Below are 19,780 nucleotides of genomic sequence, written 5' to 3'. Positions count from 1 at the left end.
GAAAAAAAAAGCAATCCAGACTCTTGCGATTAAAGAGTGAGCTCTGAACTGACAGTTAAGACCCAGGAAAGGAAATTCAAAGGTCAGGGTGGTTTGTTTCCAAAGAAACTACATGTGCTGCCACAATCAAAAGGCTAAAGGGCGCTGTTATCACACAATATAAATCAGAACCACAAAAGTTGGCCTCATATAAGATCACAAAAGCCAATTCTGCAGTCATCTCAGTTTTCCTTTCCTGAAATTTTCTTTAAGTAAGTCACTCTTCCACTTCTACAGTCTCTATCCTTGCTCCTCAACTCCCAAGGCAACAAATGAGTTCTTGCTTTCCTTACCCACCCCATTCAAACCCTGCTCAGACAAGGATCTAATAGGCTTATTCAGAGTAAAATGAGTGATGAGCCTAAAGGTGGTTGGTTGCCTTCCTAGAAGGTACTTGTATTTTGTCAGGCGATGTGGTGGATGCTGCCAGCATCCCAGGCTTGGTGTAACTGTCCATTCTCCACTTCAGGATATCCTGTCAACCAAGTCGTCCCCCATTCCTCCACTTCACAGCGGGTATGTGACCCAGGCTGAACACAACGCCTGTAGGCACACGACCAAGCAAGGTGTGCCAGTTCTTAGGTCCTTTCCTCTCCCTCCCCCTGCTGTGCTCCATATCACAGGGGAATGAGCCCCACAGGCTCCTGGCTCCACTGGCTTCTGGCTGGCTACAGCCGACGGGAGACACTGATGGGAGGTTGCAAGGCAGAAGGATGGAGATGCCAATGGCCAGTTTCCACCCATGTCTACCCCATCTGAGAATAAAGCCAAACACAGAAGCACTAAGAGCCAAAAAAAGCAGGGAGATAAAAAGAATCTTGACACATTCTTTGAACTCCTTGCATTTGAACTCTAAACCTAAAGTTAATATTATCATATATTTTATGCCCCAAACCAGGACACTTTCGAGAGTAAAAGGGGCTGCTAGTAATACCTAAGTCAGTACAACAGGCACAAATTGAGACTGGTCCAGGCAAACCAGAACCCTATCTGAAACCAACCTGGCCTTTGGACTTTACAATTAATTGAGCCATTACATTCTCTTTGACCCTTAACCTAATTTGAGTTGGATCTCTATCACTAAACAAAAAGATCCCTTTAAATAGAATTGTTTCCTCATGGTTGGATTTCAGGGTAGGTACATCATTGTCTGCCTGACTTTGCCTCCACAGTATGCATGTGGAGCTTGCAAATTTATGGTATAGCTATTCCAGGAATGTTATAAGGAATTCTGATTCCTATATTCCAAGAATGCTGAAAAGGTGCAAAAAAAAAAAAAAAACCTAAAATCACCAAGGGAAAACATGTACTCCACCCTCAGAGTAAATGTGGCTCTTTGGTGCTTTTTTTCATATTTAAAATGGCCCTTAAGATTTAATTTTATCTGAATATATGTTTTGGGAAATAGAGTAGGTCAACCACATCTTATAATTTTCCCTGTGTCCAGCCCCTACCTAGGCATAGCACTATAACACCACTAAAACACTGATCTCTGAGAACTGCTTTTCTTCATTATTCTTTTTGCTTTACCTTTCTCCATTACCCTGTAAGGTCTCAGTTATTCTACAGATGAAACAGGCTCTTCTTGTCTTATCTAGGAATCCAACAGTAATTTAAAACTACTCCTATAAAAAACACATGTACTTTAGGGTGTGGTGAAAAGGGTATGCCACAGCTCACCTGACATGTTCGTGCCTTAGTTCAGTGTACTCACAGCAGCTGCTTAGTTCATGACAAAACAGAACACAGCAATTCAAAGACTGTCTCTCCTAATTCCAGTGGGCATACCCCCCAACCCACTGGAGGTCATTTTTTTATTTAGGAAGTCATTCAAGTGTTTAAAATTTCATGAGTAATTAGTTAACTCTTTCAAAAGCCATAGGGGTGACTGTGACTAACTTTTTCACTTTGTGAGTCTCTGTCATTTCATCAATAAAAGGGCAGATACATCAAGAAGTGGGAGGAAATATCCAGAGGCGTTAGTAACCAGCTAATCTTTCTATTTCTCGCTGCCCATTTCTCATACAGCCAACTCCTGGGTCATAAAACATGATTTTTTAAAACAAAAAATTCCCTTTCCAGAGGTTAAATGGATACAAAATTCTTAATTGGAATGAGAAGGCTAACCCCTGTTTTATAAAAACTACTGTTTGGAATTCTCTGCTATTTTTTAGACGGCCTCTTATTCTAAAAAAATAACTTTGCTTTCTAGCCTGCTTTAGTCTGCTTGAATAATGAGGAAGATAAACTTAGCTGTCTGACCTTGTAGGCCAAATATTAGATACACCCATACTCTCAATGCCATGCCAGGTGCATTTTTTAATTGGATAGAACTGTGTAGTGTTCAAGGCCACCAGCGAGATAACCACTAAGCACACATAGGGCTGGCTCTTTCATAAAAAGGGAAGTTCTGCTTGTAGCTCTGCTGAGAATTTGAATTCATTTTTCTCTGAGCCCACCACGGTGAATAAAGTGTAACTCCAAACTCTCTGAGCATTGCTTGATTTATTCCAGTTCTCAGTAACAGGAAAGTATAAGCACATACAAATTTTAAGTATTCACAGATCAAAAGTCTGATACATAAAAGCAATTCTTTGCAGTGTTCATCAGAAGTCATTTTCTAGATGGTAAATTTTTCTCCTTGTATCCTTTGTAGTAAATCGTAAAAGACTTTGTTTAGGTTCTACATTTTTATTGAAGTCACAGACTTTATGATATACACAGAGCAATGATAATCTTGAATTATTTTGAATGCTGGATGGGATTCTTCACTTCGTTCAGGTAAGAATCTATTGAATAATAGAAAAAACTACCAAATCCAGTATCCCTGATGATAATAAACCACAGGTTGTACCTGATTTTTAACCTTGAGCCAAATATATTGAGGGAGACTTTCCTGAAGGACTGGGTAACAAAGGAAAGAAATAGAAAAAGCAAAACTCACACAAGTTGAATAAGAGAGACCACAGAAGGCAACAGCTTTACTGTCTAGATCAGCAGTTCTCAACATGTGGGTCTCGAACAATGAAAATACATCCTGCATATCAGATATTTACATTATTATTCATAACAGTAGCAAAATTACAGTTATGAAGTAGCAACGAAAATTATTTTATGGTTGGGGGTCACAACATGAGGAACTGTATTAAAGAGTCACGGCATTAGGAAGGTTGAGAACCACTGGAGATGCTTATGCTTGCTTGGTCACTTTCAGAGAGTGTCATTTCCTCGGTAATCACAATTGGCTCCAGCAGCCTAAAGCGTTCATTTAGGGCTGGGAATGACCTGAGCATGTTATACATCCTTACACGCAGCCTCATCCGGGTTGCTGATGGCAGCAACTTCACTCTCCCAGCAGATGACGACAGCGACTTCAACAGTTTGGAAGCTTCATTCTGGAAGATTTTTGTCCTGACAGTGTAGAGGACAAAAATTTGCAATCCCTGGCAGATAGAATAAAAGCTTAATATTAGATAAGTGCTGCAATACAGAACCAGGGAAGGGATTTTATTTCATCTTGCCACCTACCCTTTTCTCATCATTCACACAACTCTCCAAATTGACAAATTAATAACATCTGGCCCAGCCTATGGCATTCAGTGGTTGAACATGGACCTATGAACCAGGAGGTCAGGGTTCAATTCCCCATCAGGGCACATGCCCAAGTTTCAGGCTTGATCCCCAGTAGGGGGCATGCAAGAGGCAACGGATAGATGATTCTCCCTCCTCATCAATGTTTTCTATCTCTCTCTCCCTCTCCCTTCCTCTCTGAAATCAATAAAAATATTTTTAAAAAATATATATTAAATAACATCTGTAATTGAGTTGATAGTATTGTGCCAATGTTTTTGCAACTTCTTGTAGTCAACTATCTCAAAATAAAAACTTATTAAAAGTAAATACCCACGGATGTCTCCCAGATTGGCATCTATATGACCCCAAATTTTGTAAGAATTTATTTCTAGCCCTGGCCAATGTGCCTCAGTTAAGTGTGCCCCCTGTAGACTGAAAGGTGGCCGGTTGAATTCCCGGTCAGGACACATGCCCAGGTCAGATTTGGTCTCCAGTGGGATGTATAGGGGAGGCAACTGATGGATGTTTTTCTCTCACATCAGTGTTTCTCTCTCCATCTCCCTTCCTCTCTCTCTAAAATGAATAAAAACATTTTTAAAAGAATGTATTTCTATAATTAATATATTCCATAGATACCATTTAGGAGACTTCTGGTGTTGTGGTAAGATAATCCAAAGATTCTGAGTTTGGCTAATAGAATCGATACTTGTTAGCAAGAGATAGACCAGTTCACTGGACAAAAGCAGGAAGATTAACTTGATTGTTAACCAACAGGCGGTATCTAACACATCTGAAAAAGGCCTGGATAACACAAGGAAGTGTGCATGAGGTTTCGCAAGGACAAATGTAGTCATTAGCCATCCTGATTGTTCAAGGGAGAGAAATTCATTTTGGAGAAATCTGGTCTCTAGAAAAGCTCCTTTCTGTGGGGTACACTATTTCATCTGGCTTTTCCAGAATTTAAATTCTAAGTCAAAGACAATACTAGATAGAATTTCTGGTTGTACAATAGTTAGGAAACGACGTAGACCATGGAGAATTCATGAAGACACTGTCCTGTGGAAGTCAGTGGAATCCCAATATTTTTGTGCCCCCTAAAATCCCAAAGATGTTATTTGAAAAAACAAAATGTAGGCATTAAACTAATTATCACTAGCACAAAGATTAAATTGTGTCTTTTAAGTAATATCTGTAGCACTTAGCAAATAAATATGTATTAGCCTTATAGCATTCTACAACTAGAAGGAGCTTACATGTGAATTAATCTAGTCATTCCTACACATGAAAGTCACCTGAGCCGTGCTTTAAAGTGGAGATTCCCAGCTCATACCCTATAGACTCTGATTCAGTAGGGTGAGGGGTGAAGGTGCCCAGAAATCAGCATTTTAACACACTGTGTACACTCTGATGTAGGCAATATTCAGAACCACTTTGAAAAACACTGTCAATTTTAACACCCTCTTCCATTTTATATTTTGTATGCCTCACTCAGAGGTAGTGACTTACCTGAAATCATGAGTCAATAATATTAAACCTGAAAGACAGCCAAAGTCTCCTGACTTTTAGTCCGTGGGGCTCTTGCCCCACCACCACCCAAAATTTTACCATGTAGTATGAACATTTTGTAATGGGCCTCTCCTATGCATGCAAAAGAGAATATCCTTGACCATACTTTTTTAAAGATACTTTTCTAAATTACTGGTAGCTTTAGGCAACAACTCCATGGTCAATTGGCAATCCCAGACTAAGCTTACCCTATTTATTGCCCTTCTGGAGAGATTCCACTGGGAGTTGCCAACAGTAAAGAACTGCCTTATATCTATTTAAAATTAGCACCAGGCACACATCCATTGTTTAAGGGAGTTATTCATAAAAGGCACTGAAGAGGGCTATTTGGGATAGACAGTGAGGAGCTTACAAGCATTAAATGTGATGTTAGCAATTCATACAGATAAGCAGCTCCCCACACTTCACTAAACAAACTCCTCATCATTTGTGGCCAAGACAAATTTATCTAATGCTCTACCCAATGATTTCCATTTTGTATCAAAGATTTCCCTCCTCAGTGATATTTGATCAGAGCCAGAAACAACCAATATCAACTGCACACAATGGATACTATTCTCAGTAACTTAATGAGACAATCAGCAAACACTGCAGTTTACTTCACAAAATATTTGAGAAGTACAGCCCATCCTAATAGCAAACAAGATATCTACTGCAAAAGATATACACAAGCGTGTTACTTGCACTAGAGAACTAATAACCTAGTTGAGGAGATGAGACTTCTATGTAAGAGAGAGAAAAAAAGTTAATTTTTGGGTACAAGAAGAAATGAGACAAATGAACTTATAAAACCACAATCCTTCTATTTTATTTGAGTTATATTAATATAACTAGAATTAAAATCGTCACCTCAGCCCAGTCAGCATGGTTGAAAGTCAACCTATGATTCTCTCTCATCACTGATGTTTCTATCTCTCTCTTCCTCTCCCTTCCTCTCTGAAATCAATAAAAATATTTTTAAATAAAAATAAAAGAAAGGTATTTTTATTGCCTGACTGATTTGGTTCAGGGGACAGAGCATCGGCCTGCGGACTGAAGGGTCCCAGGTTCGATTCTGGTCAAGGGCATGTACCTTGGTTGCGGGCACATACCCAGTAGGGAGTGTGCAGGAAGCAGCTGATCGATGTTTCTCTCTCATCAATGTTTCTAACTCTCTATCCTTTCCCCTTCCTCTCTGTAAAAAATCAATAATATATATATTTTTAAAAAGGTACTTTCATTATATTGACGTATAATTCACTCTGCCAGCTCAGGAAACGTAAGATTAAATATATAGACAGAAAAGTCTTTGTAATATTTTTCATCAGAGCAAAAGACAATGTTTGCCCCAGGAGGAGGCATAGAATAAAAACCATGGAAAGAAATTCTGATTTCAAGATGAATCTTTCAATAATGAATCCTTGTTTTATCTTAAAGTTTTTACATTTCCTACACATATACACAAATACAAACATATGAAAACAAAAATCATCTGAGATCAAACAAAGTTATTTTTATTTTTAATCTACCATTTTGGTTTATCTATACCAGTATTTTTGCCATAATGAAAATTAGATGACCATTATATTTCCTCTAAATATTTAGTTTCTTATAGGAGATGCTTCTAATATGTTAATAGAATGGTTTCCAAATAAAAACATATATAAATCTTCAGTCAAATTTTAAGATAAGGTATGAATAGAATGTTCTTTAAAATTATGATTAAATGTATCATTGAGAAAAGACTCAGGAATAAAAGCATCTTCAGTCCTATGTATAATTATGTCACACACAAAAACTTCATAAGGTTCTGCTTCTAACAAATCAACTCTCTTGCAGGATTTTACATATAGAAAAACCAAAAGATTCCACCAAAAACCAGTTAGAACTAAAAAATGAATCCCATAAAGTTGCAGGATACAAAATTAACACATGGAAACTAGTTGCATTTTTATACACTAACAACAAACTAGCTGAAATAAAATTAAGAAAATAATCCTATTTATAATAGCATTAAAAAAAACAATTACATAATTTGTAATAAATTTAACCCAAGAAAGTAAAAGACCTAAAACAATAAGTTGTTGATGGGGAAAAAAATAAGACATTGATGAAAGACATTGAAGAAGACACAAATAAATGGAAAGATAGCCTAAGTTCTTGGATTAAGAAAATAAATACTGTGAAAATGTTCATGCAACCCAAAACAATATAGATTAAATGTAATCCCTACCAAAATTCCATTGGCATTTTTCACAGATATAGAAAAAACTATCCAAAAATTTGTATTCAGAGCAGGAAAGAACATAAAGTCATAAAGATCTTTTCCTTTATCTTCCCTTAAAGGATATTAAAATAGAATCTCCTAAAGGTACTAAACAATGACCTTCAGGGAGTTTTAAAAGGAGAATACTTTGGTCCACGGAGATATAACCTCCACCACTGCATGGTCTGCTACTTTCAGACTAATCCACACCATACCTGAGTAGTGTTGAAAATGCAGAATAGGTAGCTGGAGATTTTGCTGATATTTTCATTACTTAGTAGCGTAAAGAATCCCAGGATCCAGGTAATTCCAAATATGACTGCAATAGATAATGTGCTAAAAACCTTCTTTAGTGATGAAACCTTTTTTGTGCTACGTAAATGAAAGCAAGAAAGAAAATATGGTTCATTCAGTTCTTTTTTTTTTTTAATTAATATCATTGTTACCCAACTGTTAAGAATATATATTCAGCTGCCCATATATACTGTTCATTTAACAATATTATGCCTCCAGTGGAAAAATTATGCTAGACCTATGCCATGCTGGATAGAATCTGATTTAGCAAGCTTTATTAAGAAATACAGTGATAGCCCTAACCGGTTTGGCTCAGTGGATAGAGCGTCGGGCTGCGGACTCAAGGGTCGCAGGTTCGATTCCAGCCAAGGGCATGTACCTTGGTTGCAGGCACATACCCAGTAAGGAGTGTGCAGGAGGCAGCTGATTGATGTTTCTCTCTATCCCTCTCTCTTCCTCTCTGTAAAAAATCAATAAAATATATTTTTTTGAAAAAGAAATACAATGATAACTGTATCTGGCATAAACAACTCCTTACAGGAAAATTTCACAAAGAATCAACTCTTTCTTTGGAAGAGAATTTTATTTTAGTTATTGTTACTACTGGATCAGCTAGTGATTAATTGTTATGGAGGCATCTGGAACCTTCCCATGGTGTAGGCCAGTGGTTGGCAAACTGCGGCTTGTGAGCCACATGCGGCTCTTTGGCTCCTTGAGTGTGGCTCTTCCACAAAATACCACGTGCGGGCGCGCACGTACAGTGAGATTGAAACTTCGTGGCCCATGCGCAGAAGTTGGTATTTTGTGGAAGAGCCACACTCAAGGGGCCAAAGAGCCACATGTGACTCACGAGCCGCAGTTTGCCGACCACTGGTGTAGGCTGATACAGAATGAATGGTTGTTAAAATGCAGAGTGATCTTCTTCCCTTGATGGTGAGATAATTGCTAATATTTCACTTTGACTGGCGAGACATCAGCAATTGTTCCACAAGCAGAGGCTGGAAAGCATTTTTTAAATTAGAATTTGCCTTCTCTTTATTGCTCTTTGGGATCCTGAGGCCGCTATGTTAAGAAGCCTGGACTGTTTTGACACAGGATGAGAAACCACATGGAGGAGAGATGATTTTTCCCCACTGAATAGCTACCATTAAAGACCAGACCACTACTACCTACAAGGCATGAAAGTGAGTCACCCTAGACCAGTGGTTCTCAACCTTCCTAATGCCGTGACCCTTTAATACAGTTCCTCATGTTGTGGTGACCCCCAACCATAAAATTATTGTCGTTACTACTTCATAACTGTAATTTTGCTACTGTTATGAATCGTAATGTAAATATCTGATATGCAGGATGTATGTAGGCAACCTCTGTGAAACGGTCGTTCAACCCCCAAAGGGGTCGGGACCCACAGGTTGAGAACCGCTGCCGTAGACCATTCACCTACATTTAAGCCAGAACCAGGACAACTGCCCAAACCAATGCTCAAATTTATGACAAATAATAAACATTTGTCATTCTAAGCCATTAAGTTTTGGGGTGGTTTGTTATGCAGCAAAAGCTAACTGATACATGAAAGATAACTTGTTAAACAATTAAATTGTAACCTGCTTTTCATTGTAACTAAGCCAATTTAAGAACAGGTGTTATCAGCCAAAATTTAGAAGTATAAATTTGGTTGATGTCTGAGGCCAAAATGATATTGTTTTATATAAAGAAAATATAACTGAATTTGCAATTAGGCTGAGAAGACTTCACCTAGTCTTTTCTGCATTTCTAATAAAATATAGGTTTGAATGATTATCATTGATATTCTTCCCCATATTTCCCCTCAAATGGATTATCATAAAGGGAAGATGATAGTACTCTTGATCAATAAATTACATATTAAAGATTATAGTCCTACTGATGAGAATTGTTTTCATCATCTGTTCATACCAAGTGCACTCATTTGGTGACCAGCAAAACTCACAGATGTGCTTATAGTAAGTCTACTTGGGCAAAGTAGAGTCTTATAAAATTAACCTGAATTCATAGCCTCATTGGCACCATGTCTTAGTCAATGTGTACTGTGAGAGAAGGGGAGATTTATGTATTGAATAGTTTCTGTTCTTTCTCTCTCCAACTGAAAGCTTTTTCTGCATATCAGGAATGACAATGAAAATCTTTATTGGAGTCAGGAAGGTTATATAAAGGAGAAAAGCAGTCCACATGGAGACTGATAAACCAGGGAGCACATGCTCCATCTGCAGGAAATGTGGGTTTAATGTTGCCAGTTGTTATTTTTTATTTTTTCCAAGAAAAAAAAAAAACATTTTAAGTGAAATCTTCCTATATACACTAATAAAAGAGAAACATGCAAATTGGTGACACTCTGCTACACCCACAGCCAATCAGAGTGACTATGCAAATTAACCCAACAAATATGGTGGTTAATTTGCATACATAGGTGGCTCCAGCCAGAGTGAAGACTAAAGACCGAAGACTGAAGACTGAAGAGGCTTGGCTTCTCTGCTGCGCCAGACCAAAGGCCTGGGTCCCGGGTGCCGGAGGAAAACCGGTGCAGGCAGCCAGGGGAAGGAAGCCTATTGCACAAATCTTCATGCAACAGGCTTCTAGTTATTATATGTTTACAAGTAATAAAAAATATAAATCCATTATCTGACTCAAGCAACACATGTACCACATAACCTACAGCTACTAGTTTACAAAATACATTTACTAGCATTTATTCACAACCCTTCCATTTCTTTTATATATATATATATATATATATATATATATATATATATATATATATATATATATATATATATTATTAATTAAATCTTTATTGTTCAGATTATTACATTGTTCCTCTTTTTACCCTATAACTCCCCTCCACCCAGTTCCCACCCCACCCTCCTCCCTCACTCCCCACCCACTGGCCTCATCCATAGGTGCACGATTTTTGTCCAGTCTCTTCCCGCATCCCCCTCACCCCTTTCCCCCCCAAGAATAGTCAGTCCACTCCCTTTCTATGCCCCTGATTCTATTATAATCACCAGTTCATTCTGTTCATCAGATTATTCACTTGATTTTCAGATTCACTTGTTGATAGATGTGTATTTGTTGTTCATAATTTGTATCTTTACCTTTTTCTTCTTCTTCCTCTTCTTAAAGGATACCTTTCAGCATTTCATATAATACTGGTTTGGTGGTGATGAACTCCTTTAGCTTTTCCTTATCTGTGAAGCTCTTTATCTGACCTTCAATTCTGAATGATAGCTTTGCTGGATAAAGTCATCTTGGTTGTAGGTTCTTGGCATTCATCACTTTGAATATTTCTTGCCACTCCCTTCTGGCCTGCAAAGTTTCTGTTGAGAAATCAGCTGACAGTCGTATGGGTACTCCCTTGTAGGTAACTGACTTTCTTTCTCTTGCTGCTTTTAAGATTTTCTCTTTGTCTTTTGCTCTTGGCATTTTAATTATGATGTGTCTTGGTGTGGTCCTCTTTGGATTCCTTTTGTTTGGGGTTCTCTGTGCTTCCTAGACTTGTAAGTCTATTTCTTTCACCAGGTAGGGGAAGTTTTCTGTCATTATTTCTTCAAATAGGTTTTCAATATCTTGCTCTCTCTCTCCCTTCTTCTGGCACCCCTATAATTTGGATGTTGGTACGCTTGAAGCTGTCCCAGAGGCTCCTTACACTATCTTCGTATTTTTGGATTCTTTTTTCATTTTGCTTTTCCGGTTGGGTGTTTTTTGCTTCTTCGTATTTCAAATCGTTGACTTGATTCTTGCAATCCTCTAGTCTGCTGTTGGGAATTTGTATAATATTCTTTATTTCAGTCAGTGTATGCTTAATTTCTAGTTGGTCCTTTTTCACAACCTCGAGGGTCTCATTAGATTTGTTGTAGGTCTCATTAAGTGTATCAGCGGTTTCTAGAAAATTCTTGAAAAACCTTTAAAGTGTGGTTTTGAACTCTATATCCAGTAGTTTGCTTTCCTCCATTTCTGTCATTTGTGTCCTTTTTCTTTGTCTCCGCATTTTTTTATGCTTCCCTGTGTTGATAAAGTGGTTTTCTGTGCTAAGTGTCCTCTAGGGCCCAGTGGTTCAGCCTCCCCAATTACCTGAGGAGGACACTCTTGGTGCACCCCCTTGTGGTCTTTGTGCACAGTCTTGTTGTAGTTAAGCCTTGATTGTTGTAGTTATCACTGGGAGGAATTGACCTCCAGGCCAATTGGCTGTGAGAATCAGCTGTGTCTGCAGTGGGAGAACTTCTGTGCTGGAGACTCCCCTCCGGGGCAAGACTTGCTTCAATGGGGCTTTGGTGCTCACTGAGTCTGCCCCCTGAGTGTGTCCTTTATGGTTCCACAGAGCTGCAAATTGGATGGCCCCACTCTGACCTCTGGGTACACTGGCTCTTGGATCTCTAGGGGGGTGCTAATCTAGCCTCAGCCTTAGGCTATCCAGCAAAAGCCTCCCTTCAGGGCTTGGGCAGTGTGGGTCCCATGGGATCAACAGGGCGGTGTTAGCAGTTATGAATGCTCTCAGAGGCCCCACTTCTCAGTGTAGTGTCCTGGTAATTGCTGCAAGCCCCTCCTAGAGAAAGCTGCCCTCGAGTTCTGACCGATGCCAAACAGTCCCGCTTCTCCCATATGAGTCTGGGTCCCCAGAGACTTGCCCGGAACTGGAGCTCAGAGCCTGAGACTCCCTCCCGATTGAAAATGACAACCGCGCCCTCAGCCACCAGCCCACTCTGTGTGCACCTCCGCACCTTAGTATTTTACTTCCGCACTGCGCCTCCTCTGAGTCTCGGTATGCTTTTCTCTTTCCTTCTAGTTGTAGAATTTTCACTCAGCCAGCCTTCCTGTGGTTCTGGATGATGTCCGTTCCGTCTTTTAGTTGTATTTTTGAAGTGGTTGTTCGAGGCAGCAAACTCTGGTGTTTACCTATGCTGCCATCTTGGTTTTTCCAACCCTCCAATTTCTTTATCCAAATCTGATTTATTGAATATTTGGGAGAAAACTTGGGTTGAGTTTTTCAGTTGGGCTCATATAGCACAAAAGTATATTGTGTAATGCAGCACACCCACATTATAGTGCTGATGTTGGAAGGTGAGAAGACCTACTTTCCGAGGCAAAGTTTAAGAGAACATCTGTCCTGCAACCACATGTCCCTGCCATTGCCCCAGTGTCTGAAAACTCTTCTAGGAGGTGCAGATATATGAGGGTGCTCTATCATGTGCTCACCGAGTCATGCCTGGCAGCTTCCCATTTACTGGGAATCTTACCTTGTCAGATTCTGGTTATTCTTCCACACCACTTTCACCATAATGAAAATAAATAGAGCAACATTGCTGGTGAGGATAATGGTCATAGGTAGAATGAATGACCAATATAATGGGCTTTTTTTATCATCATTCTCTTTTGCATCTGCCAACCAGCAGCTGTGGAGAGAAAATAAATGCTTTCAGAAGACTAAGAAAGCTATACATACTAATTCTCCGTGCTGTTATCATTACTGATGTTCCCTCGGCTGAAAGAGAATATCCCTTTGCATCCTATATATTTGAGATGACTTTCAAGAATTCAACATAATAATAAAATGAAATGTATTGGCTCTGCATATTCCTCTATGAGACAGTATAGGCTAATAGACAGAAAATTGGCTTTTGAGTCAGGCAATCCCAAATTTAAATGTCATTCTCTGTCACTAACTAGGTGTCTGACTTTAGGCAAATTATCGTTCAATTTTATTTTTTAATATATAGCACATCTAGGTGGTTCAAAATTTAAATGGTGCAGACACTCATAGAAAGACAAGATTGACCTAAAATCATCCATAATTACTAGTCTCTATCTCCAGTGGTAATCAGTGTTTCTTGTATATTCTTCCTGATTTAGGCTATACATATATCAGCAAATGTGCATATTTTTCCTGATGTTTAAGCAAATGATAATATATGATACTTCCATACCTTACTTAACAACATATCTTGGATATCATCCTATATCAGAATATAAAGATTGTTTTCATCACTTTTTAGAGGTACATATTATTCCATTATTTTGTTATATCATAAATTATTTATCTATCTATCTGTTTGTTTATTTATTCTTAATCTTCACCTGAGGATATTTTTTCCATTGATTTTTTTAGAGACAGTGGAAGGAAGGGATGGAGGGGGAGAGAGAGTAGCATTGATGTGAGAGAGACAGATCAATTTGGTTGCCTCCTGTACACACCCTCTACGGGGGCTGGGGATGAACCTGCAACCCAGGTACATGCCCTGGACCAGGAATCAATCCGGAGACACTTTGGTACATGGGCTGACACTCTAACCACTTAGCAACACTGACCAGGGCACACCATAAATTATTTAAACAGTCTCCTATTAATTGGCATTTTTTAAGGTTTGATGTTTAATTTAACCTCCTTGGGGTAGTTTTTGGGGTTTTTTTGTTGTTGTTGTTGCTATTTGTGGTGGTAGTTTGGTGGTGTTTCCTTCTCATCTGTGAGGTCTAGTAATCATCTCCTGACATTGTTGTAAGAATTAATTTGTTCATTTAATAAGTATTTACAGAGTATGTTATGGGGCAGATACCATTCTAGATACCAAGCAGTAAATTTAAAAAAAAAAAATCCCTTCTGTAGTGAATTTATTCTAACACAGAGAAATTGGTAAAACTAACAAATAAATTTTATATATATATATATATATATATACATATATATATATATATATATATATATATATATATATATGTCAGATGGTGACAAATGCTGTGGAAAAAAATAAAGCAGGTAATGAGGGTGGGTATTACTATGGGGGGTTAGGGTTCATTTTAATACAGTGATCAGGAAAAGCCTTATTTGAGCAAAGATTTGAAATAGATGAGGAGCAAGGAAATTCCAGGCAATGAAAACAGTAAGTAAAAGGCCTTGAGTTGAGAGTTTAGGGAAGAGCAGAGGCTAGAATGGCTAGAATAGAGTAAGTAGATGGGATTAGTTAAAAGATGTAAATTATGTCAGAGTCTTATAGGTGATTGTATTCACTCTTGGCAAGAAAGAGACACTTGATATAATGTCTTGACTTTTAAAAGAATTACTCTAGCTAGGTGCAAAGATAAGAAATAAACACATGCAAAAGCAGGAAATCTGCTGGAGTTTATTGCAATAATCGGGTGGCTTGGACAAAGAAAAGAAATGCTAAGAAATAGTCTGGTTCCAACTAATGTAAACGAATATATGCACCCCTTTGTTCATTGCAGCATTATTTACAATAGCCAAGATTCGGAAGAAGCCTAAGTGCCCATCAGCAGATGAGTGGATAAAAAGCTGTGGTACAGCTACACAATGGAATACTACTCGGCCATAAAAAAGAAGGAAGTTTTACCCTTTGTGATAGCATGCATGGACCTAAAGAGCATTATGCTAAGTGAAATAAGCCAGTCAGAGCAAGACAAACACCATATGACTTAACTCATATGTGGAATCTAATGAACAAAATAAACTAGCAAACAAAATAGATTAATCCATAGAGAGCAGGTTGACAGCTGTCAGAGGGGAGAGGGTTGTGGGGCTGGGTGAAAAGGTAAAGAGATAAAGAAAAATAAAACCTTATAAATATAGGTAACAGCATGGGGGTAAGGAGGTGGGAGAGGCAGAAGCGGGTATAGAGGGGATAAATGGTGATGGAAGGAGACTTGACTTGGAGTGGTGAATACACAATGCAATATACAGATGATGTATTATAGAATTGTACACCTGAAACCTATATAATTTTATTAACCAACTAGGGCCCCACTGCACAAATTCACCCACCTTGAAAGGAGCTGTGGGCTGCAGAGGCTGCTGTGGGCACAGGGGCGGGTCTCCGCCCATCCTCTGTGCCTCTGCCCGGCCCCTTCCACCATGCCCCTGGCCTCCTGTGTGCCAGCAGTCCCACTCTCACCGCAATCACTCCCACACGCTGACGGTGCCGGCCCGCTCGTACCTGCTAACAGCGCAGAGCAATTGGGTCCAGAGCCAGCAGCGATATGAGTGGGGCCAACACCATCAACAAGTGTGAGCAGCGACTCTGGGGCTGGCAGCGGGTGCCAGCGGGGCAGGTGCCAGTGAGGCCAGCGCCAGCAGCAGGTGCAAGCACCAGGCGGGACTATGGTGCACAGGAGCAAAGAATTTTCAGTAACCAGCAGAGGCTCGCCGTGATGACAGCAACCTGCTCCCAGCCTTAGTCTGGCGCTCCAGCTCACCTGCTCCACCATCCCACCACAGCAGATGCCAGCCATGTTCTGCACGCGCTGCCTGGTGGTCAGCGCACATCATAGCGACTGGTTATTTGGTTGTTCTGCTGTTTGGTCTATTTGCGTATTAGCCTTTTATTATATAGGACTAGAGGCCCGGTGCACAAAAATTTGTGCATTCGGGGGGGAGGGGGTCCCTCAGCCCGGCCTGTGCCTTCTCGCAGTCTGGGACCCCTCGGGAGATAACGCCTTGCTGGCTTTGGCCTGCTCCCGGGTGGCAGAGGGCAGGCCCAATCCCTAGGTGCAGCCCCTGGTCAGGCTCAGAGCAGGGCTGATTGAGGAGTTGGGGCACCGCCCCCTGTCACACACAGAGCAAGGTGGATCAGGGAGTTGGGGCGCCGCCCTCTATCACCCACAGAGCAGGGCCGATCAGGGGGTTGGGGCGCCGCCACTCTCACACTCAGGGCAGGGCCAATGGGGAGGTTATGTCTCTACCCCGTCACACACAGAGCAGGGCCCATGGGGGGGGGGGTTGGGGCGCCGCACCCTGTCACACACAGAGCAGGGCCAATCAGGGGGTTGGGGCGCTGCACCCTGTCACACATAGTGCCACCAGGCAATCAGGGGGTTGGGGAGCTCCCCCCTATCAGGCACAGAGCAGAGCTGATCAGGGGATTGGGGCGCCTTCCCCTGTCACGAACAGAGCAGGGCAGATAGGGAGGTTGTGGCCCCGCCCCCTGTCACACACAGAGTCGCAGGGCAATCAGGGGGTTTGGGCACTGCCCCCTTTCACGCTGATTCCAGTGCTGGGAGGCCTCTCGGCTCCGCTGATCCCGGTGCTGGGAGGCATATTACCCTTTTACTATATAGGATAGAGGCCTGGTGCATGGGTGGGGGCCAGCTGGTTTGCCCTGAAGGGTGTCCTGGATCAGGGTGGGGGTCCCCACTGGGGTGCCTGGCCAGCCTGGGTGAGGGACTGAGGGCTGTTTGCAGCTGGTCACACACCCTTCAGGGTGGGGGTCCCCACTGGGGTGCCTGGCCAGTCTGGGTGAGGGGCTGAGGGCTCTTTTCAGGCTGGTGGGTGACTGAAGCTCCCAACCTGTCCTTTTTTTCTTTTCTTTTTTATTCTGGGTCAGCTTTAGCTCTGGCTCCAGCTCTGAGGCCTCTGCTGCTGAAAGCAGGTATCTGGTTTGTTTGGGTTCTATAATCAAAACACTGTATCAACTCCAGCTCTGAGATCCTGGCTGGCTGAAAGCAGGTTTCTGGGGTTTTGTTTAGCTTCTATATTTGTAACTATGTTTCAAACTGCAAGCTCAGAGACTGGCAAGGCAGGCGGGGAACGTTGGAGTCCTCCGTCACTGAAGCAAGCAAGCCTCATGTTCGCTTCAAGCTGCCTGGCTGCCGGCCGTCATCTTGGCTGGCAGTTAATTTGCATATCGCCCTGATTAGCCAATGGGAAGGGTAGCGGTTGTACACTAATTACCATGTTTCTCTTTTATTAGATAGGATGTCACCCCAACAAATTCTATTAAAAAGGGGGGGGGGAATATTCTGATTCCAGATGTATTTATAAAAAAAGCAAAATGATTTATCTTATTGACAGGTTGGATGTGAGATGTAGGAGAATTAAGGATGACTCCCAAGTCTTTGGCCTGAGTATCTGGAAGAGTGGGATTACCATTAACTAAGATATGGAATATGATGGGAAGAGCAGGTTTCTGAGGGAAGACCATGGGATGTCTTATTAGATAGCCAAATGGAGGTGTCAAATAGGCATTTGGGTATTAATGTGAGAAGCCCTAGCATATATTTGGCATTCAATTAATGTATGTTTTCTTCTCCTGTAGGTAAAACACCATTATTATACATGTTAAAGGATGTCTAAATTGTTTTTCTTTGGACTATTGTTATAATTTAAATCATTACAAATCATTAATACAGAGAATAGACCATCTATAATAATAAAAGCATAATATGCTAATTACACCAGAGGACCTTCCAGATGACCTTCCGGATGAAGCCACGGCTGTGAGGGCTGAGGCAGAGGCAGCTGCCGTGGCTATGGGGACTGAGCACCTTGCACAAATTTTGTGCATCGGGCCTCTAGTCCGTAAATAAAATGGTGAGAGTGAGCACGTTTTTCTTTAGGACTCTGGCTTCTGTTTATCTTCAGGACTTCTGGTTTCCCTTTGCTTTCCTCTGAACTGGAGAATAATTCTCACCTCATCCTTCATCTCACAATTCCCTACGCAGAAGAAATGAGGGCACATGGCTAAGAATTTAATGAAATCCTGATGGGAAGTCCTTTCAAGAAGCTTCTTTAGTGAGTAAGCAAGTGGCCATCAAAAGTTTGAAATGGAAAAGATGAACACATTTCTTACCCAAGAAGCCTAAAGAAACACAGTTTAAAGGGAGAGGAAAAGATCAAGAAAGAAAATGAACAATTCAACTCTATTTGATAAAGGAGACTTGCAAATTATGAAACAAATAGACAAGTATTAATCCTTTCTGTATGAATCTTGAGTTGTTTAAACTTTAGACGATACAATTTCTGAGAATTAATATCTGTACTATAGATGTGTGTGTGTGTGTGTGTGTGTGTGTGTGTGGTGTGTTGTGTGTGTGTGTGTGTGTGTGTGTGTGTGTGTGTGCAAATGTCTGTAAGAGTCCTCAATTAACTCACATGGATGGGGACCTGGAGGGAAAGAGGCTTGGGCACCCATGGTCATTAGGAAGTGTGCACCAGGAGGGGACTCCTCACCCCCTTTATATTTGTATTGCTTGGAGAGATAATTATGCTGAACTTGTTCTCACAACAGCCTTTCCCTTTGTTATCCCTAATTTAATAACTAGGATTTTGAGAAATAAACTGCCAAGGAGAAAGATGGACCCTACAGTGAGAATAACCCTTGTAGGCATGGAGCAAGATTTCTAGGGTGGAGATTGGAGAGTCACATGGTCGAGGATGAATTTATAAACAGCTGTGGACCCAAGGTCTGGAGAGCATCATAAGTAGACTTCAGATGAAGTATTTAACTGCTTCGTGATTTTTCCATGCAGCACACCTTGAAGGAAGCTTTAGGACAGTGATGGCGAACCTATGACACACATGTCAGAGGTGGCACGTGAACTCAATTTTTGGTTGATTTTTCTTTGTTAAATGGCATTTAAATATATAAAATAAATATCAAAAATATAAATCTTTGTCTTACTATGGTTGCAAATATCAAAAAACTTCTATATGTGACATGGCACCAGAGTTAAGTTAGGGTTTTTAAAAATGCTGACACGCTGAGCTCAAAAGGTTCACCATCACTGCTTTAGGATATACAGCATACAGTTGAATAATTTCCCCCTTCATGCATTATAATTTATCATGATTACCTCAACCCTTCAGGAAAGTCTGAAAACAGCCTATATGATGGTGGTACAGGTAAGTAGGGGATAGAGTATTAAGCATTAAGAAGAAATGTGGCCTGCCTTGCATTTACCTCTTAATTGGGTCCTTCTTACGAAGATAGCAGTACATCAGGGGAACTGGGTTAGGAGTTTCAGGTATCACTGGCAGAGCACGGGGGAGAGGGGGGGCAATCAGATATTGAAGTTCAACAACTGGGAGAAAACCAAAAAAGTCCCTCCACTTTCTAAATAAATCCTGAAGGAATGTGACCCTTGATGCCTTGTGTAGGGTGGAATGTGGGGGATAATGGTCCAAGAGGAGGCAGATGTTACACATCCTTTCCTCTCTTCCCAACTTCTCTTATTATCAGTCACCTCGTGTCTTCCCTAACATCCAATACTGTACTCAGGAAAGAATCAGGAAAGAATTTGCTCTCA

The 19,780-nt window shown here is 40.7% G+C and overlaps 1 protein-coding gene across 4 annotated transcripts in view; it reads right to left on the bottom strand.

The window, feature by feature from the left end:
* Nucleotides 1-2,525: 2,525 nt before the first annotated feature.
* The window catches only part of ADGRG7 (adhesion G protein-coupled receptor G7), a 91,104-nt gene continuing 73,849 nt past the window's right edge, over nucleotides 2,526-19,780 (bottom strand). For 3 of the 4 annotated variants that reach the window (XM_059687995.1, XM_059687996.1, XM_059687997.1), the window contains 3 exons: nucleotides 12,988-13,143; nucleotides 7,639-7,795; nucleotides 2,526-3,482 (listed from right to left, as the gene is read on the bottom strand). In XM_059687995.1, the coding sequence (XP_059543978.1) occupies nucleotides 3,201-3,482; nucleotides 7,639-7,795; nucleotides 12,988-13,143 (595 nt within the window). In that variant the 3' untranslated portion in view covers nucleotides 2,526-3,200. The remainder of the gene's footprint in view (nucleotides 3,483-7,638; nucleotides 7,796-12,987; nucleotides 13,144-19,780) is intronic. The other variant, XM_059687998.1, reaches the window with a different exon arrangement.

Source organism: Myotis daubentonii, chromosome 3, assembly GCF_963259705.1.
Source record: "Myotis daubentonii chromosome 3, mMyoDau2.1, whole genome shotgun sequence".
Classification (NCBI taxonomy): domain Eukaryota; kingdom Metazoa; phylum Chordata; class Mammalia; order Chiroptera; family Vespertilionidae; genus Myotis; species Myotis daubentonii.
This window is presented reverse-complemented; position numbering and strand designations above follow the sequence as displayed.